Below are 25,089 nucleotides of genomic sequence, written 5' to 3'. Positions count from 1 at the left end.
TATTAGTAAACCTCTACTTAGCAGCTGTCTTTAAACTCTTCAAATTCTCCTTCTCTATAGCATCAACATCATCTCTAAACTTTCTCTGTTCATAACATTGTTCCAAAAAGATCTTGTACTTTACATTCAACAATTTTCTATCGGGATGATCATCTGCACGTGGCTGGATAACTTTTCCAGGACCAGTCATCTTTTGCATAATCTTCCACAACAATTCTCCAGAATCGGTAGAGACTGATTGTTGTTCCAGTTGCTGTTGTTGTTCCTTCTTTGTCGAGGATAATGGTTTGTTCAATCCTAAACTGGCCAATTTTTGTGAGATTCCCTTTTGAGTTTCTTGCTTGGATCCAAAAGATAAGGTGTTTTCATCATCAGAATCTTCTTGATCATCAGCCTTGTGACGAGTTTGGGCTTCTTGTGTTGGTTGATTGAAGTAGTCAACTGTATTTGGATTGGAATGTGCATAGGCAATAGTTGCCAAGTTGGTGGTTGATGTTGCTGTTGGAGCAGTAAATGGAGATTCAGGTTCCTCAGCTGGTGCTTCTTGTTGTGCGCCTCCTTTTTCAGCCAACAGTTTGGCTCTCTTTGAATGTGGACCATTGCAACGATGATCAATTACTGTCTCTTCTGCAGCAACAGCTCCCAATAAAGCTGAACCAAACACCACTGCAGCATCAATATATCTAGGAATGACAATTGGCAAACCAGTACAATCAGCCAACAATCTCATCAACAACCCATTACGACATTGTCCACCACTCATAAAGATACATTTAATATCATGGCCAGCTTCTTCCATATGTTGAACAATTTGTCTTGTTTGTTGAGCAATAAACTCACAAGCACCAAAATAGTTTAAAGCCAAATCTTCAATAGAATTGTCCAATGATTGTCCAATTAAACTTGCTCTCATTCTTGGATCAGCAATAGGGGATCTATTACCATGGAAATCACCATAAAAGAAAATATGCTTGGCCAAGGCAACAACTGATCTCTCACCTCTAGTCTTGACCATTCTTTCCAACAATGAATTCAAGTAATCAAATTTGGAAATGCTTGATTGTTCAGCTGCTTTCAACAATTCTTGATTAGCTGGATGAATACTCAATACATGTGCCAACAATTGACCAGTAATTGATTGACCACCTTCAGCTAACCAATAACCTTCAGCCATAACATCCTTATATGGCCCCCAAACACCCTTGACAAAACAAGGCTCCTTAGTCATGGCAATATGACAAGTAGAAGTACCAGCAACAGCAGCCAATCTACCACATGCATCACCAATAGTTCCATCATATTTCTCTTCAAGCAATTGAGGAACTTCAGCTTTAGCAGCAACAGTTCCAACCCATCCGGCATATGCATCAATAACTGGCGAACCAACAATACATTCACTGCACAATCCCAATTCTGAAGCTGCCTTATCAGTCAATTTTCCAACAATGTTACCAGCAGTAAGGTATTTACCATTAACACCAGGAATACCACCCAATCTTCTAAAATTGTCTTCCACCAACTCGGCCATATCAACAGACAACAAGAAATCCTTTGACCAACCAGTTTCCGATCCATCAACACCAATTGGAACAAATCCTTGTTTACATACAACCGAACAGAAACTTCTAGTTTCAGTTCCAGTAGCTTTATGAACCAAGAAATCAGCCAAGTCGTAGAACTTACAATCATCAATTCCACCTGGCTTGTGATGTTTCAACCACTTCATTTTGGGCAACTCCATTTCAATTGACATTTGTCCACCAACATATTTCAAACACTTGTCACCAGTGGCATTGATGGCGTTAGTCTCATCTTCAGCTCTGTGGTCCATCCACAAGATGATATTCTCTTCTTTATCATCGAAATTAGGACCAACTGATTCAGGAGTATCATTGGACTCCGAAACAGCAACCAATGAACAAGTGGCATCAAATCCAATACCAAAGACATGGTGAGGGTCTACTCCCGATTCACTTAAGCAGCGCTTAACACAATAACAAATTGAATTCCAAATCTCGGTTGAATTTTGAGTTATATAGTTTGGTTTCAACTCTTGTCTTGAAATTGGCTTCTCGGCTAATCCTAAAATGATACCATTGGTATCAATTAAACAAGCTCTAGCGGAACCAGTACCAACATCTACACCAACATAGTAGATATCAGGTTCAGCTTGGGGTAAATTGTAAAAGAAGGACGATTGTCTTCTGTTTGCAAGACTAGTATTTGATTTTGATTGAACCATTATTGCTTATTCAAAGTGGGTAAAGAAGAAGAAGAAAGTAATTCAATTGAGTTTGGTTCTTTTTATAAATAGCAATTTACAGGTGTTGGGTTCCGGAATTTAAAAATATTTGCTTTCGAACGGAGTAATAGCTTAAATTTATATGCAGGAAGCTCTAGAAAAGCAAAAAAGTAATTGAGGTCATACGTAATTGGAAGCGCACCATCTTAGAGAAGAAACTTTCATCACAATGTTATGCCCACTTGACAGCTTTTCTGTGGAAGTAAGAAAGAAGCTATACTCAGGGTTATACCCTCTAAGGCTTTTTCTCTCTACACGCCACATTAACCATTCATTTGCTGTTGGTCCAAATAATTGCTTACTAGAACATGTGATCAACCTGTAACTTTGTGTAACTAAAGTAATTTTTACACCCCTCCGGTCGATTGCAATGTAATGTGGATTTCCTAATAGAGTAACCTCCGCGACTTCCGGTCACCAAAAACTCCGGAGATAAGAAAGTTCACTCTAGACCAGACATTAGAGAGAGATCTTTTTGGTCCAATATCTACAGAGTTATAAAGTTTCATCAATCATCATCGACAAGTTCCGATTCACATCTTTCATACCTTATACATTTAATCTGATTATATCTTAATACAATATGCAAAAAGAATTGAATAACCTCCCCCTTTAGAAGCTTAAGAAATAGCAATTTTTCTTTATTTCTTCAATTCTTCAATGAAGGATACTTTTCCACCGCTTCAACCAAGAAATCAAACTGTTCAGTATTCTCAATAGCTGACTTCACATGCGACGCAGTAATTCTCTTGACACCTTGCTTCTTAGCTTGTAATACCGACACTTCAACCAAATTAGCCATAAAGATTTCCAATGCTCTACCAACAATAATTGGTGTGGCTTGAGCAACTTTACCAATTTCTTCATCACTTTGCATAATTTTCTTGATTCTAGCGGCGGGGAAATGGGTCTTGATTCGTTCGAAGCTGGCTAGTATTTGTTCTTGTGATATGCGAGTTGTTGTTGTCGGCGTATTCTGATCTTCTGATGCAGATTGTTGTTGTTGTTGTTGCTGTTGTTGTTGTTCTGGTTGAATAGTTGGAAGTTGACTATTGAGGATACTACTGTTACCACCAACACCAGCTGTATATATTGAACTTTGTTGAGGAGTAGCATAATTATATTCAAGTTTTGGAAGTGTAGTCAGTTGATCTTGGTTGTTGTTGCCATTTGTTGGTATTGGTCCATTAACAAGGTTATTTATACTAAATGCATTTCTAGTACTTCTGCGAGTATTATAGTTGTTATTAAATCCATTGGTATTGTTGTCTTGTTGTTGTTCATCATCATCGTAATTTATCAAATGGCGTAGATTAGACATTATTAGTGTATGTGTCGTGGATTAGTGTCGTAAATGTGTATGTTATGACGAAGTAATAATTTTTTTCTTGTTTGTATTGAAAAATGCGTTGTGGGAATTTGAAACTGCTTTTATATTAACACACACATACAACAGAAAAAAAAAGCAAAACAACAAACAACAACACAACAACACACAAAACACAGAAAAAGAGTACTGCATATAAATTTATAATTTCAATTCAATTCAAATCAATTCTTATTGGTTGAATTACATGTATATATTATATATACATTTATTCAATATCAATAATAATATATCTGCAGAAGATCTACTTGTATAAGATTTTACCTACATCTCATTAAGCATTAACGTAGTTGTCTAGCAAACTGATTCAGTTTTCAGTCGTGTACCAGTCAATATTTTTTTCTTCTCCTTTTCTCTCTCTCGATTTTGTACTGCGATGAGCTTATACAGTTTGTTGTTGTTGTTGTTTATTTCAATCTCTAGTCCGGCTAGGATTCCATCTTCTATATAAAACTTCCGATACTTTATACTTACTCAACAATAGCTTAAACATTAACCCTTCATCAAAATCATCACTAGTATTCGAAAACACCTCGTTAAACTCTTTTTGTAGCGGAGCTTCAACATAAACTTGTACAAAATTCTTCTTTACACTACCAATGACTCTAGCTTTAGCACAAATTTGAAACCAATCGTACCCACTTACACCTTGCTCATAGTCGTCTTGCATTACCAGCACACAGAATTCAGCATGTGAAAATGGTGGGCCTCGTTTATACAACAAATAATCAGTGCCAAACTTGATACCTGATCTTACACACCAACCCTTGGATCTGAAATAATGATAAACAATATAACTGATGATGAATTTGTTATTTGATTTGATTGTAGGAGAAGAATCATATTGTTGACAACAGTTGATAAACAACTGTTTTAAAGACACATTGTCAACATTGATGTTATTAAAAGCAAATTGCAAGAAAAACACTTCAACAGCTTGTAATTGCATATACTCCAACTGAACAACTGATCCAGTTTCATCATCAATAACAATATCAGCATCTTCATCTCTCATCACAACTTCAGTCTCTTCAACATTGACAAAATCTTTTTTTCTAAATTCAACCAATTGTTCATCCAATTTGGACATCTCAACAACTTCCTCATCACTAATTACACCTTTTCTTTGCTTCAATTGTAAATCCTGTAACCGTTGTCTCTGCCTCTTAAACTCAATTCTTTCCATTCTTCGACTTTTCGTAATATCCTCCATAGCAACATTACCACCACCATTTCCGCTCTGTTTCCCATCTTCAACAACATTGAGTCTTGCCACTGTTCTTGCATACCAAGTAGGTTCAGATCTAGACAATACTCCTTTCCCAAAAAACCCTTGTCTCCACAATTTAACCATTGAATCAGCATCAACAACTTTAAACACACCATCTTCATAAACAACTTCAATCCTTTTATTCACATCTGGGGAGTTCCAGAAATTGACACGTACCAAATTCCAAGCATACTCAAACCATGAAATGGGATTAGTCAAAACAAGAGCAACATTCACAGCAACATCAATTGGCAATGGTTTGTTATATATCTTATTCAACAATCTCGAATTCTTTTTCCCCATTAACTAAGAAACAAGTTAGTACAAATTAAGCAAAAGGACACATTAGTGACTTCAAAGCTGCCTCTTTACCTTCAATTCAGATACCGTTGTAGTCTATTTGAGAAATCATGTGCTCACACTGATCTTAACGATCTTAAAGACACTAGGAAAAAAATTGTCATCATTTTGAAGAAGGACGAAAATAGGAAGCTCTGTACTAGGGTGATAATAACATACACTTTAGTTTAGTTGATCATTATTCTAATATTGGAAAAGTATTCTTGAAAGAAGAAGAATTAAAAGTGGGATTATGAAGGAAAATTTTTTTCTTGCTTCCTTTTCTCGCTTGTTCTGGCTCTTCGCCCGTGAGATGCGAAACAGACACCGAGCTACCATTCCTCGCGGTACGACAATTTTTGCAGCTCTTTTTGTAAACTCATGTTAACATAACACCAAAAACAAGAAGATAACCAGAATACAACAATATAGAAGCATTACATATCCCAAATATATATACACTGAGACTTATTTTACTAAGTTACTTTTCCACTAATTTTACATTACTCATCAAGACCACATTTGAAAGCTTTGCTGGAATGAAGATTTTCGCTAATAGTACACATATTGTTCACCTTCTCTACACTTAGCTTTGAGCCTCAATACTGTAGTGTTTGAAATGTGTAACCAAGCAAAAGAACAGTGTCATGAGAGAATCATCAAACCGGGGATCATGGTAGCCAAATTAGAGTGAAAAGCCATACAAAGAGTATATCGGATTAACTACATTACGTAGGAAGGAGTTAAAAAGTTGATCTTACTAACCTCAGTGCTGTTGAAACCCATCAAGTGATTGCCGCGTCCTATAGAGGAACTACAGTGATTTCTGCCATACCTACTACAACTTCACACACCAGAAATCACTCAACCTCCTGTAGTAGTATAGCAAAAGCTCCAATGGGGTACAAATGTCTAGACTTTGCATTGTGGCTACTTTTACCTTACTTATACAATACGACTCGGAAATGCCTCTCGTTTCTATATAAAAAGTATATCAGTTTCAGTAAGGATTCTAAATTTGTTCGGCTCTTCCGATGGATGTATGCGCAACAACTAAAAAACACTAAAAAAAAAGCATTAGACATTTGAAGCCACAAAAACCAACGGGATTCTAGATTTTTACGATGAACGTATCAAATTGAAAAAAGTGGTGTGGCTTTCTTTCTAGTATCTCACCACCAAGCAAATACCCAGAGAACTAAGGACATTTTATATAGGACTGATACCAACCACCTTTAAATTTGTTATTTTACTTTTGATGTGTATGATGGGATCCAATTGCTACCACACGCGGTTCAAGTTGGCTTTTAAAATTATTTTAGTGGTTTTCTACTACTATATACGCTAAACACAAAAACTAAACAAAGAAAAAAAATTAATTTAAAATTATTATTTTTTGACAACCCTCGGCATCTCAACTCCGCTCTAGTCACCCCACTTTTGGTCAAATGGAGCTGATAATAGGAAGCTCAAAGCTTGTAAGCACACGGTATCCTTCCGCACAAAGTGGAATACCACATGGGACCTTGTTCAACCCTGATGTTCTCTTTTAATGCATCGTTTTCAGAGCGGAATTTGTTTCTTTTTTTTTTTTTCTGATGCCGTTTGAGTAAAAAAGCGCATTTGAATTAACCTCAGAAAGAACTGAGTAATATAATTTATTATAAAGGGAAAGTCAAAAGAATGCCACAGAAAAAAATTCCTTTAAAAAAGACCTGACCAGTCTTTCCAATAACCACTTTCGTCTCCTCCCTACTTAAAGCAGGACTTTAAAGAGAAAGGATAATACCTTCATTAACCCAGTCATGTCAAAAAGCATCATAGAAGAAGAAAAGAAAACGTCTACTTTTGAACCTCATGAACAACTCAATATAGCACCTACACTAGTCCATTCAGAAGACAACTCCATAGCTTCCACTACAAGTAATGGTCTACATCTACTTGACGATCCAGAAAATTTCCCATCGGGATTCCACACCAAGGCAATATTGACGGTGCTTGGATCCTTTCTAGGGCTCACTGGTGCTCTTGGATTTGTTAATGCTGCTGGTGTAATACAATCTTATGTGTCTGAACATAGTCTTAAAGATGAACCAACAACTGCCATTAGTTGGATCTTTTCATTATACAATTTTTTCGCATTTGGTGGGTTATTGGTATCAGGACCAATATTTGATAAATTTGGATGCAAGATTCCCATATTGTGTGGTGGAATTGCCATGTTCTTGGGACTAATCGCCACAAGTTTCTGTCATAGAGTATGGCAGTTCATCTTGGCTTATGGATTCCTTGCTGGGATTGGTGCAGCATTCACATTTGGACCATTTGTCGGTGTTGTTAGTCATTGGTATTGTACCAAAAGAGCAATTGCATTGGGGATAGCATATGGAGGTGGTGGACTTGGTGGAGTTATATTCCCATTGCTTTTCAGATCTCTTTTCCCTAAAATTGGATTTGGATGGTCAATCCGTGTGGGTGCGTTCCTAACACTAGCCCTTTTAGCTATTGGTTGGTTTATGGTGACGGATAGAAAAAAAGAGTTTAGTCAAGTTGGTGATGGTGGTGTACTTAAAGAAATGTTCAACTCAATTGATTTTAAAATCGTTTACAAAAACCCATTGTTTGGTGTCATTGTCAGTGGATTGCTTTTCAATGGATTGGCTTTCTTAATCTCAATGGTTGAAATCCCACTTTATGCATCTAATCGAGGGTTTCCCGATAGTGATGCATATTTACTAGTTGTCGTTTTCAATGCATTCAGCATCCCTGGACGTATTATCCCCAGTATCGTTGCCGATAAATGGCTAGGCCGATTCAATACATTTTGCCTTATCAATTTATTCTCACTACTTATATTTTGCGTCATTTGGGTCCCCTTTGGACATCATTTAATTGCATTGTATGTGTTTTCAGGTTGTTTTGGGTTTTCAAGTGGGTCAGTACTAAGCCTTTCTGCAAGTTTGGTGGCTTCCATTGTGAAAACATCCGATGTTGGTAAAGGTCTAGGCACGGCATTCTTTGTGTTATCTTTTGGTGATTTAATTGGGTTGCCCATAGGTAGTGCCATTGCCACTGGCTCACATGCTAGTTTCGATCACTTGGTTTATTTTTTGACATGTTGTGCATTTATTGGTGCTTGTGTCAGTTTTGTTTCGAGGTACATGTATGGCGGATTCAAACTAAAACGAATGTAGAAATGTATACACTTATAGATTTTTAATTTTTCACATTCATAAATGGTTATATAAAGTCTATAGTTTGTACTGGGCTAGTTAACCCTTCAAGGTTGACTGCTTCCAATCGTGCTAATGTTCCCCTCATCATAATTCTCCACATTGATCGTTGAAGATAAAGCTTAATCACTTCTCCTTGGACATTAAGTTTGCGTTTCTTCAGTACTGTCTCCTGCTCATCTTCACGTTTGACAGAGTCCTCACCTACAGCTTGCAACAAGTCATCAACCCATCCCGGCATCATTTCTTTACCGTTTATAGTGGTACGCAGATTCCCCAATCCTACTAGGAACGTAATTGAATTGTCCTCATGAATCAATCCTTCAGATAGATCTTTAAACACTTGAGTGATTTTCGTATAAATCTTCCCCTCAAATTTGACCGTGGGAATCTTGGTCCGTTTGTTAAGAAACAATTGAACGTGTCGAATATCACTGAGATTATCAATTTGGAAAATCAAATCTCTTGTAGGTTCACCGATATATGGTCGAGCATACTTCATTGGACATTCACTCAATCTGTTACTTGGGGAATTGTTTACCATCCCCTTTCGACTTAAATCCATCAAGTTTAAAACAATAGCATCATTGACAACTGTATGGTTAACCATTCTTTGCTCCAACTCGAGAAACCGATAATATCGTGCTTCTTTCTGCAACAACTGTCGATGCTCCTCACTCTTTATTATGAGGGTATTACCTCTAAGAAACTCTAATAAATCAGCAAACAACTTTGGAGAACGTCCAGCAACAATTGGCGGTCTTTGCGGTGGCGGCCTCAACATATTATTTCTCTCAATTACCGCCACATTATCAAAAAACAACCGTTCTGAATTCATTGTAAAATAATTGGGACTATTCCCCTCATTCTGCAACAATGACTTGGGTATTTTAAAACTTTGATCACCGACACTTGCAAAGAGATCTTGTTCAGTTAATAATTTTTGCAACTTCAGCAATCCAAAATAAAACGCATCACTCCAAAGATGCATATATTCGAAATCATTCGTAATGTTGATGGAATAACCCTGGAGATGATTATATATCTTTTCGAAAATTTGAGGGCTTCGGTCGAAAAACAATACTTTTTCTTCGTTTTCTTCTTGACTAAAGAATTTGGTGAAATATGATGGTGAATCTGATGATATTGACAATCCACTTAGACGAAACAATTTATACCCCACTTGGATCGAGTAAACTTTCTCATGAGGTAATACTTCGGGAACTGCCGGGTTAAACTCTTCAGCAGTTTGCACAGGCAATGTGGACATACTCATGATGATAGCACTACTCCTTCTATGGTCAACGGTTGATTCAGTTTTCTCCGGAATCGCGAACTTCTCTCTCTCTGCCCGACAAGAAAATAATTCAACGGTAAACTTTAAAAAACCCCATTTTGCGTTCCCCACGCACAAGTACATCTGATATCTTCCTTATGGCCAGAAAAGAGCGAACATTCGATGGATGTTGGACTTGTCGTTCACGTAAAGTGAAATGCGACTTGACCAAGCCATTCTGCTTACGCTGCGCCAAACTGAAACGAGAGTGTCTTGGTTATGACATACGTTTAAGATGGAGTGATCCAGTCACCATATCTAGAGATAAGGCAATGATTAGTTTGAAGTTGGGGTATAATGAGCCAGATAATATTCAGAGAAGGAATGTTGATTTGATGGAGTTTCCTCGAGATATGCTTTATGAGACTTACGCGGAGTTAAACTCAGTTTTGGAAAAGGTTGATGATTCGGCTATAGTCTCAGGAAGGGCGAAACTAGGCCCATTTAGATGTTTTCGACTTGTTGGAATCACACTGGGGAAAGATAAGGCTGAACATTCAGTGGAGGGAACTTCAGTAGATTTACAAAAGGCCACGATAACGACACCACCATCACCACCACCAACTCGTCCAAGTCCTGTTCAACCAACTACATCAAGAGCCAAAAGGCGAAAAGTTGACTCTAACACATCAAAGACTTCAATATTTTCCAAAACCAACAACACACATGTCCATTACGATCTTCTCAACTTTGCCAAACTTACCGTATTGGCCATCAAAGGCCCCGATTACAAATTCAATGAGCAAAACATGTTGCATATTTTGTATCCCAAGTTTTTCCCCAATATCGATTCTGATGATGCGTGGTTTGCCAATGCCACTTTGGTTAACAGTAAACTATATACAAGGAAGAACAATGAGTTGACATTGTTCCCTTTGTTTCGCAACCTATTGGACCATTTCACTCTGGATTTGTTTACCGTCAATCGAATTGGGATGAAGGATAACTATTTTGATGTCTTAGTCATCCCCTACGTGAAACAAATTGTCGGGCAATTTAAATGTTGGGATTTTGCATTTTGGGATGTCAATGATTTACAAGATTTAGAAGAATTGGATGATAAACAGTTGTTACAAAGTATCAAACTATGTATAATTTACTTATGCTTGGGCCTTAGTGCTTTCAAAGTATCCAAAAGAACAACACTACATGAAGAGAATGAAGATGATGAATACAAGATTGATGAGTTTTTAAAAATTAGTATTGAGTTACGGAAACTTAGCATAAAGTTGTTGAATTATCATTTGGATGAGTCGGATGTAATTGCTGAACGACAAAAGGGAGATAAAGCAGTTGAAGATTATGATACAATGCTACTTCTTGCTTTGATTTTGCAGATTGAGCTTGATAGTATGTTTAGTGTGTTTGAAAATTTAGACTTGATTTATGCCATTGGAGATTTCGTTATCAAGAATAAGTTGGAAACAAGGACGCGAAACTGCACCATAAACAAGTTTCTCATCAATACATTCAAGATGAAATATTTCTTGTTTGAGAGTACTCAAGCGATCAATTTGTTCAACTATCAAATGGAGGAAGAGGATGAAAAGAGGTATAGAGATTTAAAAGAGGATTACAATTTAATTCAGGATCTAGATAGTGATGACGACGAAGAAGAAGAAGAAGAGGACACAGAAGAGAATACCATTGCTTCGAGGACTAAACTCAGTATTGAAAATATGCTTGAGGCTAGTGGACCTACAAAGATGCCTTATGTGCCAACAGCATTTACCATAAACTTTAACAACAATCGACAATATAGTGCCGCTTATGAAGTTACAGGAGGAGATGCCGAGAGTTTACATTCACAAATAAAATTTGCTCCTAGTTTGAATACCAAATTTACCTCCACTTTGGACACAGAGCTCATTTATTTGATGTATGGGATACCCAGAGACTTACTACACATATTCCATGAGTCAATCCACTTGGCTAACCACAAGAATATCTTTAGTGTTAAAAAAGTATTTCCTCGAAATTTTCCTCGAATATGTGCTGAAGTTGAGGATAAATTACTTCGATGGGATATAACACAACTGAGTTGGAAATTGGATCCTGAGAATGAGTTTCACAATTTCCTACTCAACCACGTATATTCATTCCACCAAGCAGTGATTATATGCCACAACAAGTTAATTAAAAAGAATTTTGATATACATCAACATCAAGATTCGGTGAAGCGATGTTTGGATTATTTATGTCGAGCAGTAGAAGGTGCAAATGAATTAGAGCTCAGTTACAAACCAATGATTTGGAATTTGCTAATTGCTGGTTCAGTAGCAACAGAAACTTCTACTCAAGAGCGTATCAAACATATTTGGCAAACGTGTCGTGGATTTGACATTCAGTCGAATCATTGGCGAGCTAAACAAATTTTATATGAGATTTGGAAGAGAAGAGCCGACGGAGAAGAAGAGGAAGTCAATTTGGGGTTTATGAATTTGATACGAGAATGGGATATAGTACTAAGCTTGGGATAGAATGTATAGAAATAAGAAGGGGGTCTTAAAGTAATTAGTGTCGTGTTTATATATGTTGCGACACTTGTTTTCCGTTTCGTAAATGCGGAATAATTACCCCGGTTCCCCCAAGTATAAACGTATTTTTATATGCAGTTTTCTATTCCGCTAAACACACAGTTTGTTGTTTTGTTGTTTTGTTGTTCCGAAGCTTTTGTTCCGGTTTTTCACGGGCGGCTTTTTCCTTTGACACGGATATTATAGTATTACATCCAAACACACATAGAAAAATAAGCAGTTTTTATTTTATTTTATTTTATTTTATTTTATTTTTTGTAAATTTTCAGTCAGACAATTTTTGAATTTTTTTTTTTTTTTTTCGAATGTGTGGAGAGAGAGAGAGAGACAGACGAACAGAGAGAAACACAGAGAGTTATTCCCTTGAGTTTTAGTATACAAAGAAACAATTAGGTCTAAGCCCATAATCAAAGGAACAATCTACGTCTTTATTAAAGAAGACGATTGTATTTCATATTGTTTGCCTTTTGAAGCTGCTTCTCAACTATTCGATACACTACTACGACAGGACACAATGATCATGACTTCGACTCTGCCAACAAAACTGATTCCGTCAATCAAGGACATATTTCCTGATGCCCAACAGAAAAGACAAGAAGATATTGCCATTCAAGGCAAAGGAGATTCAGCATCCCATCAACAAGGACACAGCCAGGTCCCGGAGAAACAAGTTGACGCACAAGTTAGGCCGACACGTGCGGAGCCATTTCCGGGGTCACAACAACAACAACAACAACAACAACAACAGAACCCACTGGTATCATCATCATCTTTCGGGTCCCCTGATACAAACAAATCACATTTCTCGAATGATCCTCCTCGAGACCCTCCTCGCAAACGGTCCAAGATATCTCGTGCTTGTGATGCTTGTCGACGAAAAAAGATAAAGTGTAATGCAGAGTACTCAACTACGTTGAATAAAGTGACTCAAATTTGTAACAATTGTCAGAAAAATGGCGATGAGTGTACATTTTCAAGAACACCATTGAAAAGAGGACCTTCGAAAGGGTATCTGAAGGAATATGAAGATAAAGACGAGGAAAGTGGTGGTCATGGGTACACAGTTGCTCAGCCAAGTGCCAACCTGAATGGCAACGTTGCTCAGCCACAACCTATCAATGTGTTCAATCCTAATTCACAGATTGATCATAGACAATCTCAACCACAACAACAGGTTCCTCAACAACAACAATTTCCTCAAAACAGCTTACCATTTCCGCAAATACGACCAAATTCACAACAAATGTCCACCATCAAACTTCCTCCCATTATTGGTTACAATCAGAAACCCACATCACCAGCTATACATAAGGTAATTACAGCCAACTTGAACGATTCATCTCCTTCAAACACGCCATTGCAACTGAATAATCAACCACTGAACAATAGTAACAACAATAGCCCACCAATTCAAGGACCCTTCTGGAAAGTGCCCTACGAAATGCCTCGAGCTACTGGACCTCATCGTTCTTCAATTAGCAGTGTTACAAGTGGTGGTGGAACCAGTAGAAGACGGTCTTCAATAGACTCAATCTCATCAACTTCAACCACAAACACAAAATTACCTATTCTTAGACATGCAAACAATAGTGAGTTCCTCAGTGATAGCGAATCGGAAGATTTCTACTCAGTTAGATCCTCATCATCACACCGACCACCAATTATGCGCACCAATTCACAATCTATTTCCCCTAGAAACTCTGTCACTTCATTATCGAGTCTCAGTGGTAGGATCAACAAGTCAATGGTGTTGCAAGGTGGTGGTCCGATTTCACCAATGACTGTGTCAAAAGTTGGAACTCCGTATAGTGGATTTATGGGTCAAGATATGGCCAAATCACAACTGCAACTGCAACTGCAATTGCAAGTACCACCAACCAATGGATTCAACCAGATGCAAAGTTCACCAATGGATATGCTTAAGGCAGATTTGGAAGTTTATGATAAAGTGTTTGCATCGGCGTACCCTGTGATTCCAATTGAAGTTGATAAATTAATTCTGTTGATTCAAGCTATTGGTAACGAAGCCCCTACTGAAAACCTTGTTGAATGTTTCCATATATCTGTTAATGACTTGGTCAATTTCAAAACTGTTTCTGATTACACCACCATCTCCATGTTTTTCAAATTACAACAATTGTATCAACAATCAAGGATAAACAAAGTATCAACACTTTTGTATGCATTGACTCTAGTTATTCTCAACTACAGTTTACTTTTGAAAGGAACCCATTACCTGTTGGGTATTGCTACCGCAGCATCGTTTTTAAATGATTTAAATGCAGTTGATAGGATATTTGACGAAAAACTGAATGACAAACCATTTGATATGTGGTTTGCAAAGTTGTATCTCACTTTGGATATTATTGATAATATTGCATGCTTAAAAGCAGGAGTACAAAAGACTGTTGCAAGTGGTAATTTATCTTTATTTGTTGAAAAGAATAAGTCAGTGTTGAGTGAATTTGTCTACGAGGTGTATAATGTCACCACTTGCTTGTTCAAGATGAGAAACAACCTACTTACATCAATAATGGATAATCTTGACAAACCCGAAGCCAAAGATGACTTTGTTGCCCAATTTGTCGATTTGCTTCACCGCAAATACGAGTTGTTCGAGTTGGTCAACAACAATGAGTCAGATAAATTAGCCACCACGTTGGAGACATTAACTACAACTATACTCAACTTTGCCAACTACCTAAGCACCACCACAATGTCCAACAAACAAGTATTGAACCCATGTTTGAACTTATCCGTTGATCAACTTTTCTACACCATCAAACTTGTCAAGATTATTGCCGACAACACCATTGAAGATGCTTCTAAAATCAACAGCAACTTGTCAATCTCGTACAACTTGTTGAATTTAAACTTGACCAATTTGCAATTGAATGAACAAACTGTACGACAAATCAAGCAAAAGATTACTGATAATCCACTTGACTTTGCTACAAAAGCAGGACCCAATCCTGATTGGATCAACGCTGTCATTCCAATGATCAAATCTGACTTAATGAGGTAGCTGTTTATATATACATACACTTTTATGAATACAAAAAAGGAAAGCAAAAATCGTTTTTGTTTTTTATGTAAGTATACAAACTCTATATCCCCTCACGCTTCTCCTTTAATCAATCTTGATCTGACTATAGATCTTTCTCACAAAGAATAAACTACAAATGAATCCAACACTTGCACAACAAAGGAACACCAATAATGAAATGACAATCGAGTACCCAGTGTACAACACAAATGACGTCAATCCAGCCAATTTCTCACCTCCAGTAAGGAATATTGAGTGAATAAACACGTATATAGCACATCCACCACCAATAAACATGGACCTCCATTGCCATTTGTAGTTTTCTGAACACAATGTATAGTAAACCATAAGCACCGTGATTAAACCCGTAGTCATAATCATCAAAAGGAAGCAAAAGAATAAAAAGCCAAACATGTAGAAAATCTTGTTGAACCACAAGGATGAATAAATAAAGTACATTTCAACTGCAATTGAACCAAATGGGAAAATACCACTAATGAGAGTGACTGGAATCAGTTTCAAATACCATGGTTGTTGTGGAATTTGTCTTGGGATTTGATTGGTTCTAACTGGAACATCCAACAATGGTCTCTTTGAAGCTACAATTGATCCAATAACTGATAATGGGATAGAAATGACAAACCAAATGACAACAATGGCAATCATTGTTCCAATTGGAATAGCACCAGATGAGTCAACCGAAATCAAAAAGAAGTTGAGCAAGACAAACACGCCGAATAAAATACCTGGTACAAGGACTGGAGTAAGGAGCAAGTTCAACTTCCAATTATCGCCACCAAGGAATCTGTACAAGTAACCAGACACATATGACGACACGAAACTACTCAAGATGTAAAGGATAAAGGAGAAGGTCGACAATGCTCCTCTGTTTGATGGTGACAACAATCCAAACAAGGCAAAGAAAATGGTGACGAAAATCATGAAAAAGATTTGTGCACCACTTCCAACAAGCACTGATAACAATAACCTTTGTGGTGGTGGTCTGAAAACATCACCATGAACCAATTTCCATCCACTTTCATCGGTAATATCATCATCCAAATTGACCTCATTGTACTTGACAATATCATTCTTCAAAGTTCTCACCAAGATATTGGCAATAACAATACCCAAAATCAACACAATCAAAGAAAAATTGATCAAGGAGAACCATTGGATTTTGGGGTCGTACACGTGCAAATACTTATCCCATCTAGTAGCCCATGCAGTGTCACTCTTTTCAAACTTTACAGAGTATGTAAACAACACTTGCGTGTCATCAGTTTTACTCAAATATACCAGCTTCAAATCAGATGAGCACAATGCTTCCAGTGTTGAATCTTCTGGCAATGCAGACCTATCCAATGAATCTGGTGTAACAGTAATACCAACAACCCTATAATTTTTACCATCACCCTTTTCATGGTACTCGATATTCAAGTGGAAATGGTTAAACAAAACCGCCTTGCTGTCATGGTCAATAGCTCCAATGTCAAACCCAGTGCCATAAAGGTTTGAGTCGGTCCTTAAATCTTTGATAATTCTCGCAACTGGTAATCCATCAACAAGCCAGTTGTAAGTATAACCAGCTCTGATATTTCTATTGACAAACACGGTATCTCCCTTTGGATACGTTGAAGTACACAATTTTTGACAACTAACCTCCTTCAACATTTCAATATTAAAAGGTGAGTTGAAAATACGATCACCAAATATAATTGATCCCAATGATTCCAGTTGTTTGACTGGACCTCCTTCAGGTTGACAGAAATGGAATTTAGGATAGTAATAGTCATAAGAGTAGACATAAGTTGATTGGGGTCCTTTACCTTGCGACGAATGATGTAATGCTGGCGTTAAATGGTTCACGAGTAATGGGATTGATTGACCTTCTTTGTAATCAGTAGGTGCAACTCCAGGCAAGTAAAACGCACTACTGACGCTGAATAGCGTTAGTGCAAGTAATAGGAAATCTAGCATTGATTGATATAACACTTGTGGTTTGTGTCGGTCAGATGGGAACTGTTAGTTGATCTCTCGTTACAAAGTTTTCAGGAACAGTGACGTTGAGTATAATTTTTTTTTTGTTTTTTTTCTCAGGCGTTGGTGGAAGAAGAAGAAAAATATTTTTCTTTTTCACCTCCGAGAACAAAGGCTTATGAGAACAACAACAATAAAGACACGTTGTAACATCAAAGAGGTACTACAATGGGGCACATGTAAAACTCATTCACTCATTAGCTATATTCTATAAATGGATAGCAAAAGGGAAAGATTTCAGCAACTCTACTTTTTCCCATGCCTTTTGATCTTATCAGTAATCTTTCTAATTTCAATCAACTTTTCCGCCTGCAAATTCAAATCAATCATGTAATCAGGACGAATTTCAGAATAATCGCAAACCAACTTTAACCTTTTGCAATTAGCACATTGTGGCTGTTCTTCGGTACATCTCTTGTGACGAACTCTGCATGTCCAGCAGCCTTTTCTGGATCTCACAATCGGTTTCTTGTTTGCAACGGCACCATAGTTTGCTTTCACGCGTGTTTTGGACTCTGAATTCACCGACTCCTCAGGAGGGAGATACTCTTGGTCAGACATCTTTTCCTTGGATCGTTTGCCGCGGGATCTTTTATTAGATCTCAGCGAATTTTGCTGTTTAAGCTTCCTCTTTGAGACCCTGGCACCGCGGTACTTGGAGCTGCTAACAGTTTGACGCTTTCTTCTCTTGCCAGTAGTATGCCTCTTTGATGACTTCTTGGAGGAGGCGGCAACAGATTGGAAATTGTCGACATTTTCGCTTTCAAGTTTACTTGGTAATTTGATAGTGACAATAAATTGATCGTATTCGTTGATTTCATCGTCTTCATCATCTCTCCAATAAGCATCAAACTCTTTTCCATAACCTAAATTGTCGATCAGCTTAGTTTTCAACGTAACACCATAATGTTCGTTCTGGTAATGCTCTACCTTCTTTGGTGAGGCTGGATTCATAATCAGCTCAATACTCATAACAGAAGATGCGTTGCTTCTTTTGGCACTCGTGTTTACCATTGGAATCAGGCCATTGATGTATTCTGAGCAATCCTCATTAGTACAATCTTGATTCAATTTTGATCTAACACTCGAGTTTCGACGAATAAAAGAGCTTTCAGTGAATGAGCTGGATCCATACACTTGTCTAAACACCTCATTAGATTTTGTAAAATCATCCGGCAAACCGTATACCATAGGCGAGCTCCTCTTCGAATTCAGATCCAACCTAGAAAGCAATGGTGAGCTGCAAATCAAGTTGACATTTGGGGTGGTCGCAGTTGTTGTTGTTGTGTTTTGCAACAGCTGGGCGCCATTTGCGTCGACAGCCCGTGGTTCTGGCAAAACTCTAGGAATCATACCTTCATTGATGATTTTAAAATTCGACTTCTTCATGATGCAGTGATTATACTCTCCCAAAGGTGGATAATTGACTCTAGTTGGCGTGTTGTCAACGTCAATACTAAACGACCCTGATTCAAGCTCCATTGACGTGTTTTCAGAGCAGGAATACTTTCGTACGGGACTGGTGTCGCGTATGTGACTCTCCATAAGGTAGCTCCTTGATTGAATCATACTTAGTGGATCTAAAGTGACAAGCCAAAGGATGGATGCTATTGATGATGAATAAAGAAAGGCGTCGAACTTGTTGTCAGTTTCTTGTGAAGTGGGAGAGTGCAGTTTTGCAACCAAAATTGGCAAATTGTGCACGACCCTTAAGGAAGTTTACGTCACCCTCTCGGTATACCGCCACCAGACGTCACCACTGAGGAGGGGTTCCATGACGTATGCTCCAATTAACCGAGGAGCAAGTCCATCTGGGTAAGCTCTTGAATCTCAATGGGCGCTGATAAATGTCAAGATCCAATTCAAACAAGTCAATAAATTCTTACAACTTTGAGTCCATTCGGAATTGGAAGTGACCCGTATACTCTTGCCACCAATTGTATCTTTGTAGATCTTAAAAGGCAACTCTAGCTCACTATCAATCTTTTTCAATTGCATTTCAATTAATGCAACAATCTCCAACAATGCAATCATTGCCACATCCATCTTGTTAAAATTGAACAATCGGCCTAGTGTGAATTCATCTGACGAGTATAAATTAAGTATCTTTTTCTGACGAGTGCCATTTTCAGAGTCCGTAAACTTGACAATATGTGATTGTGACCCCATGGGAACCAACTTGTAGTTTGCCAATTTAAGGTCAAGACGTTTTGTAATCAATGTGAGAAGTAACACAATTTGTCCCAAGGCAGCATTGACCTCAGGTAATACAATCTTGTAACCTATGCGAAACCCATTAATCATGGCATATTTCTCATCAATTTTAATATCAAACATCAACTTGTAAATGTTGGAACTACGTAGGTTATCAATGTGGTTCAAGTGTATATTGTATGATGCTTTGAGCTGCTCCAACTTTGTCTGCTTATCACCAAGATCTAGTTGAAGCTCATTTCTTAGCCGTAGCATATCATCCACTTTACCTTGAATTGACGCTAACTCTTCTTTATTTGTTTGCAACTGCAACTCCAACTCTCGTCGAGTACTTTCCAACTCCTTCAACTCGCCAAGTCTTTGCTTCTCCAATTCAGTCAAGCTTTTAAACTCATTTAACAGCTGCTCAAGATTATCATCCTCAAGGTGCTCCTCCATCACTTGTCCATTTTCCTGATACAAATTCAACTTCTGATCTTGCATTTTCAATTTCCTCAAGAATGCCACATACTGATCCTTCTCCTTTTGTGACTGGTCAAACTTGAGTTGATAGTTTTCTAGTAGCAAATTGGCACAGTCCTCACTTAGTGGATGATCAATATTCTGAGTATTTGATAAAATATTAAAGATCGTTTCCAACACCTTGATACGGCTCGATAATCTAAGCTCAAATTCTTCCTCCTCAGGTGGTTCTTGTTCTGCTTGACTTGCCTGCTGCTCGTCATCCACTACTAAATATGAATTCATATCCGAACTAGTGTTTGATCGTGCTAAATGAAAATTGGCTTCTTCATCACTATCCTCATCCTCGCTGTCAATATAGCTCTTGTAATGTATAGGTTTTGCTTGTTTCGGAAGCTGATCATAGAGCTGTAACTTGTCGATAGATAAGTAATCTCGCGGATCCAATTGGTCTTCAACGTGGACATGGAAGTTCAGCTTTGAATTGATCATTGAGTTAAGCTGTGACAGGTTGAGTCGTTGCAAGCTCTCATCTAGTTTGACGGGATTTTCACATTCGCCACAGACATATTGGTCATTTCCCATTGTGGATTGAAGAATTGTATTTTAGAAAAGGAAAGAAAGTTTTGGATGGAGACATTTCCATTTTAAGCGCGAAAGCGCTACCGGCTGCGATAATACCTAACAATCATTGAGTTTATCACTTCTATTAAAGCTACTACTTACACTCTCTTAAGGTTAAATCCTCCGTACATGTACCTTGCAATAAAGCTTACAATAGCACCAACAAATGCACAACAAGTCAAGAAATATACCAAGTGGTCGAAACTGGCATGGGACCCAGTGGCTATAGCACTGGCAATGGGCAACCCCACCAAGTCACCAAATGACAATACAAAATAAGCAGTTCCCAACCCTTTACCAACATCTGCTGTCTTGACAATAGAAGCAATTAGGCTCGCTGAAAGACTAAGCACTGATCCACTAGAAAACCCGAACCCACCAGCAAACACAAACAATGCAGTCAAATGATGACCAAATGGGACCCAAATCACACAGAATAGGATCAATGAAAAGCAATTAATCAAGCAAAATGTATTGAATCTGCCAAGCCACTTGTCAGCCATAATACTAGGGATTATACGTCCAGGGATGCTAAATGCATTGAAAACGACAACTAGTAAATATGCATCACTATCAGAGAACCCTCTATTAGTGGCGTATAGGGGTAGTTCAACTATGGAGATTAAAAAAGCCAACCCATTGAAAAGCAAACACAAGACAATTATTCCAAATAGGTGGTTCTTGTAGACAATTTTTAAATCAATAGAGTTGAACACTTCTTTAATGACTCCACCATCACCAACCTCACTAAACCCTTCTTTTCTATTGGTTACCATTGACCATCCAACTGCTAAGAGAAACAACGATAAAAATGCACCCACACGGATTGACCAACCAAACCCAATTTTAGGGAAAAGAGATCGAAATATTAGCGGGAAAATGACCCCTCCAACACCTCCTCCACTATAGGAAGTGCCCAAAGCAATTGCTCTTTTGGTACAATACCAATGACTAAGGACACCAATAAATGGTCCAAAGGTGAATGCTGCTCCAATTCCAGCAAGAAACCCATAAGCCAAGATAAACTGCCATACTCGATGACAGAAACTTGTGGCAAGTAGTCCCAAGAACATGGCAATTCCACCACCCATGATCGGCATCTTACATCCGTACTTGTCAAACACTGGTCCTGAAATGAGCAATGCTCCAAAGGCAAAGAAGCTGTATAATGAGAATATCCAACTAATGGCAGTTGAAGCTTCATCTTTAAGACTGTGCTCAGACACATAAGATTGTATGACACCCGCAGCATTGACAAACCCAAGAGCACCAATGAGCCCCAAAAATGATCCAGCTACCGTCATTATCGCCTTCAAATGGAATCCAGATGGGAAATTTGGTGGATCATCAAGCATATGTAGACCATTGATGGATTTGAAAGAGTCATCTGAATTGACTGGTGTCACTGCCGTACCAAATTCATCTGGTTCAACTGTGGTAGCAGGTTGCAATGTAGTAGGCTTTTCTTCTGTTGACATTGAGTACTCCATGAGGAGCAAAATGCCAGACAAGCTTATACAGACTCATCTTTATATAATGGCCCATATAGCCAATTTCCGCCACTTTAGACCCATTCTTTGCTAATAGATCAATAATGCGGGGTGATTTCTGATCCAATCTATAAAGTTTTATGTCAAATCTAAAGATTGTGTCTAACTTTTTAATTGGTCACATGACGCCATATAAAATTAGTATCGCTCTGGCGGAATTGAAATGCCGGTGGTAAGGCGACTCCTAAAGCGGCTAGATGGCGCTTTCAGCCTGATAGAGAAGCACTACATTGCAAATCAATCCAAAAATCAATGATATAAATACAAAATACTATAAAAGAAGAAAAAGCAATCATTTAGCAAAAAAAAAAAGGGGGTTTGTCTATCTAGTGTAAGCTTGTTGTGGAGCAGGCGTGTAAGCAGCGGAGTTATTATAGTTTTCCGCAATTGGCTGCTGTCTTGCATATGCAGCATTAGCTGGAATATCAGCTTGCTGTGGAGGAGGATATTGCTGCTGAGCCAAGTGTTGATTTTGCATAATGGGTGAATTGACAAATGTTGGGTGGTCTTCAACATCTGACGATGGTTGTCTTGCATGGTTCAGCAAATCATTCTCCCACTTCGATCCCTCTAGTTGTTTCTCGTAATCGTATTGGTTTGTTTGGTACAATTCTGGATGTTTTGATCTGAATTTCCTCACTGCACTTGGAATCATATCAATGCTCCAAAGAATCAATAAAAAGCCGTACCAGAAACAGATACACCACTCAAATTTGGCAGACAAGGAGTTGTTGCCATGCTTCATGTAGTAACCGAAAGCAGCAGCAAGAACAACTGCAACCACTAGCCATATAATCTTTGTAACAAAACTGAAAAAGTATAAATTACTTGTACGTGACTTTCCAAAAATGACAGTATCGTGGATTGGATCTAATAAATCTGGCTTTGTTCCAAATACATAACTGATTCCAAAGTCACAACAACAAGAAAAGAAAATAAAGGCAATAAAGACTCCCACCATAGTAAGATGTACAGCATGGAAATTCTTTGTGTTGAAAATTGATACAAATAGGATACCCAATTGTCCAATAATGGCCAAGATGATACTGGCAATGGCTAGTCTAGGCTGGTGATGGGTTATATATGGTTGAATTCTATGAGTTTTCCTCAAAAACATACCAGCAGCCAACGTACCAACGAAAAAGATGGCTTGGAAACCAGCACAACTAATAAACAACGGTTGCAAATTAGTAGCACCTATATCAGACAAGTATACTGGGTCCTGGTATTCTCCATGCATAAATTTATAAATTGGTCTTCCTTGTACACCCCAACAAATGAGCATAGCAATCAACATTCCCCACCAAACAACCAATGCAACAATTGGAAGCAAGTAGTAATGGATGACCTGGAACCTTACAAAAGGTTTTTTTGTTTTCACTTCTGACATATTTTTTGAGATCCCCTTCTGAGAGTTGTGTTTGTGATCTTGCTCTGCAACTCTTTACTTAGTGGTCTGCGAGTTGCCGATGGAAGAGTAGTAGTCGTTTTTTGAAAATTTTTTGCAAAACTATAGAATTTTAGAAGTATTATAAATCATTTTATTTTTCTTCTATTCTTCGCATAGAAACAATGCACAAAATCTCTCGAAAGAGCAAACAAAAAAATGAACTCTTTTTGAAATGACGTATTTGAACACACACGGGCCAGGTGAAATGGAAGGAGGCTTTAGATTTACTGCCTCGTGACTTAAGTGACAGTGTAGTGTACAACAGGGCTGATGAGCTGTCCACGACAGTGATGTATCTGATCACTCAGACCAATTTCACTCACTCAATTGTAATTTGTGGCAGTGCAACCTTGCGATAGAGCACAAATGAGAAACTAAGAATAAACACCTACCGAATATGAATCATTCTACTGAGGTGATCCGACACCCCTAAATTGACTGCATCCTCTAAGGTCATCCAAATCAAGGTCCGTATGTTTACATTTTCAGCCCGGTAGGCTTTTGAAAATGCAGGGCTTTTGGACAGCCAGCCAGCCATGTTAACCTGAAATTTCGGGACTAAACAAAATTTTATTTCCGCGCATCGGAAACAAAACCGTTGTACTGTCAGCATATATTTTTCGTGTTGTAGACACAGATAAAAACAATAGGGATGTGTAGAAACAGTAAAAACAATAAGCCAGGCTAAGCAATTAGAGGAATGTATAGATAAACGTGTGGTATTTTGAAACATGAAACAAGTGGGGATTCCAATGAGCCTTGTTGCAACATGATAAGAACTAGAAGCTTTATAATAGCCTGACTGTATGGAATCTTGGTTGTGTGTGGTTATTCCTCTATTGCCCAACACCACGTGTCTTGCTGAAGTAACAACGCTCCAAAGATGAGAAACGTAGATAGGAATGAACATTTTTGTAGAAAGTTTGAAGCAAAATCCAGCGAAAAGAGAAAAGGTTATCATAACAATTTCTAGACTAGGCAGCGGACACATAGCCAGACACAGGACCATACTTCTCTACATCTAGTCTATCAAAAAGTTCCAACTCTGTTGAGGCTGTTGTTCACATTCCTCGTGTGACCATTCTTTTGCGACTCTTTTACCATATCCGAAAAAATAAGTTTGCCAACTCCGAGATTATAACCCGATGCAGCTGTGAGGAATGAGCTTGTCACTTCCACAACTTTACTAAGGTTCAACAGAGATGAATAGCAACAGAAATCTAAGTCCGACTGTAGAAATGCTGTATTAATATCGAGTGAACAATGGGTCTGAATCGACACCCATATAGAATCGCCACC

At 38.1% G+C, this 25,089-nt stretch overlaps 10 protein-coding genes across 10 annotated transcripts; 3 read left to right on the top strand and 7 right to left on the bottom strand. All coding sequences in view use genetic code 12, as the record gives it.

The window, feature by feature from the left end:
• Positions 1–13: 13 nt before the first annotated feature.
• On the bottom strand, positions 14–2,242 carry I9W82_003726 (putative phosphotransferase; the record flags this gene model as incomplete). The annotated part of the gene is made up of 1 exon (XM_067692722.1): positions 14–2,242. One exon carries the CDS (start codon positions 2,240–2,242, stop codon positions 14–16), a length of 2,229 nt encoding a protein of 742 aa, XP_067548123.1.
• A 709-nt stretch (positions 2,243–2,951) lies between these two features.
• On the bottom strand, positions 2,952–3,623 carry HFL2 (negative cofactor 2 transcription regulator complex subunit; the record flags this gene model as incomplete). Its single annotated transcript, XM_067692721.1, has 1 exon — positions 2,952–3,623. One exon carries the CDS (start codon positions 3,621–3,623, stop codon positions 2,952–2,954), a length of 672 nt encoding a protein of 223 aa, XP_067548122.1.
• A 478-nt stretch (positions 3,624–4,101) lies between these two features.
• On the bottom strand, positions 4,102–5,262 carry SEN2 (tRNA splicing endonuclease subunit; the record flags this gene model as incomplete). Its single annotated transcript, XM_067692720.1, has 1 exon — positions 4,102–5,262. One exon carries the CDS (start codon positions 5,260–5,262, stop codon positions 4,102–4,104), a length of 1,161 nt encoding a protein of 386 aa, XP_067548121.1.
• Positions 5,263–7,103: 1,841 nt separating this feature from the next.
• I9W82_003723 (uncharacterized protein) lies at positions 7,104–8,492 on the top strand (the record flags this gene model as incomplete). The annotated part of the gene is made up of 1 exon (XM_067692719.1): positions 7,104–8,492. One exon carries the CDS (start codon positions 7,104–7,106, stop codon positions 8,490–8,492), a length of 1,389 nt encoding a protein of 462 aa, XP_067548120.1.
• Positions 8,493–8,538: 46 nt separating this feature from the next.
• Positions 8,539–9,807, bottom strand: I9W82_003722 (uncharacterized protein; the record flags this gene model as incomplete). The annotated part of the gene is made up of 1 exon (XM_067692718.1): positions 8,539–9,807. The coding sequence occupies one exon, from the start codon at positions 9,805–9,807 to the stop codon at positions 8,539–8,541; it is 1,269 nt and encodes a 422-aa protein (XP_067548119.1).
• Positions 9,808–9,965: 158 nt separating this feature from the next.
• ARG83 (Arg83p) lies at positions 9,966–12,347 on the top strand (the record flags this gene model as incomplete). Its single annotated transcript, XM_067692717.1, has 1 exon — positions 9,966–12,347. One exon carries the CDS (start codon positions 9,966–9,968, stop codon positions 12,345–12,347), a length of 2,382 nt encoding a protein of 793 aa, XP_067548118.1.
• Positions 12,348–12,924: 577 nt separating this feature from the next.
• On the top strand, positions 12,925–15,429 carry RGT1 (Rgt1p; the record flags this gene model as incomplete). The annotated part of the gene is made up of 1 exon (XM_067692716.1): positions 12,925–15,429. One exon carries the CDS (start codon positions 12,925–12,927, stop codon positions 15,427–15,429), a length of 2,505 nt encoding a protein of 834 aa, XP_067548117.1.
• A 105-nt stretch (positions 15,430–15,534) lies between these two features.
• On the bottom strand, positions 15,535–17,430 carry EMP70 (Emp70p; the record flags this gene model as incomplete). The annotated part of the gene is made up of 1 exon (XM_067692714.1): positions 15,535–17,430. The coding sequence occupies one exon, from the start codon at positions 17,428–17,430 to the stop codon at positions 15,535–15,537; it is 1,896 nt and encodes a 631-aa protein (XP_067548116.1).
• Positions 17,431–17,736: 306 nt separating this feature from the next.
• Positions 17,737–22,268, bottom strand: I9W82_003718 (uncharacterized protein; the record flags this gene model as incomplete). Its single annotated transcript, XM_067692713.1, has 4 exons — positions 17,737–19,097; positions 19,248–19,319; positions 19,377–20,694; positions 20,895–22,268. The coding sequence occupies 4 exons, from the start codon at positions 22,266–22,268 to the stop codon at positions 17,737–17,739; spliced, it is 4,125 nt and encodes a 1,374-aa protein (XP_067548115.1).
• A 394-nt stretch (positions 22,269–22,662) lies between these two features.
• On the bottom strand, positions 22,663–23,580 carry I9W82_003717 (uncharacterized protein; the record flags this gene model as incomplete). Its single annotated transcript, XM_067692712.1, has 1 exon — positions 22,663–23,580. One exon carries the CDS (start codon positions 23,578–23,580, stop codon positions 22,663–22,665), a length of 918 nt encoding a protein of 305 aa, XP_067548114.1.
• Between the last annotated feature and the right edge of the window lie 1,509 nt (positions 23,581–25,089).

The sequence above is a fragment of the Candida metapsilosis genome (assembly GCF_017655625.1).
Source record: "Candida metapsilosis strain BP57 chromosome Unknown scaffold4, whole genome shotgun sequence".
In the NCBI taxonomy this organism is placed as follows: domain Eukaryota; kingdom Fungi; phylum Ascomycota; class Pichiomycetes; order Serinales; family Debaryomycetaceae; genus Lodderomyces; species Lodderomyces metapsilosis.
This window is presented reverse-complemented; position numbering and strand designations above follow the sequence as displayed.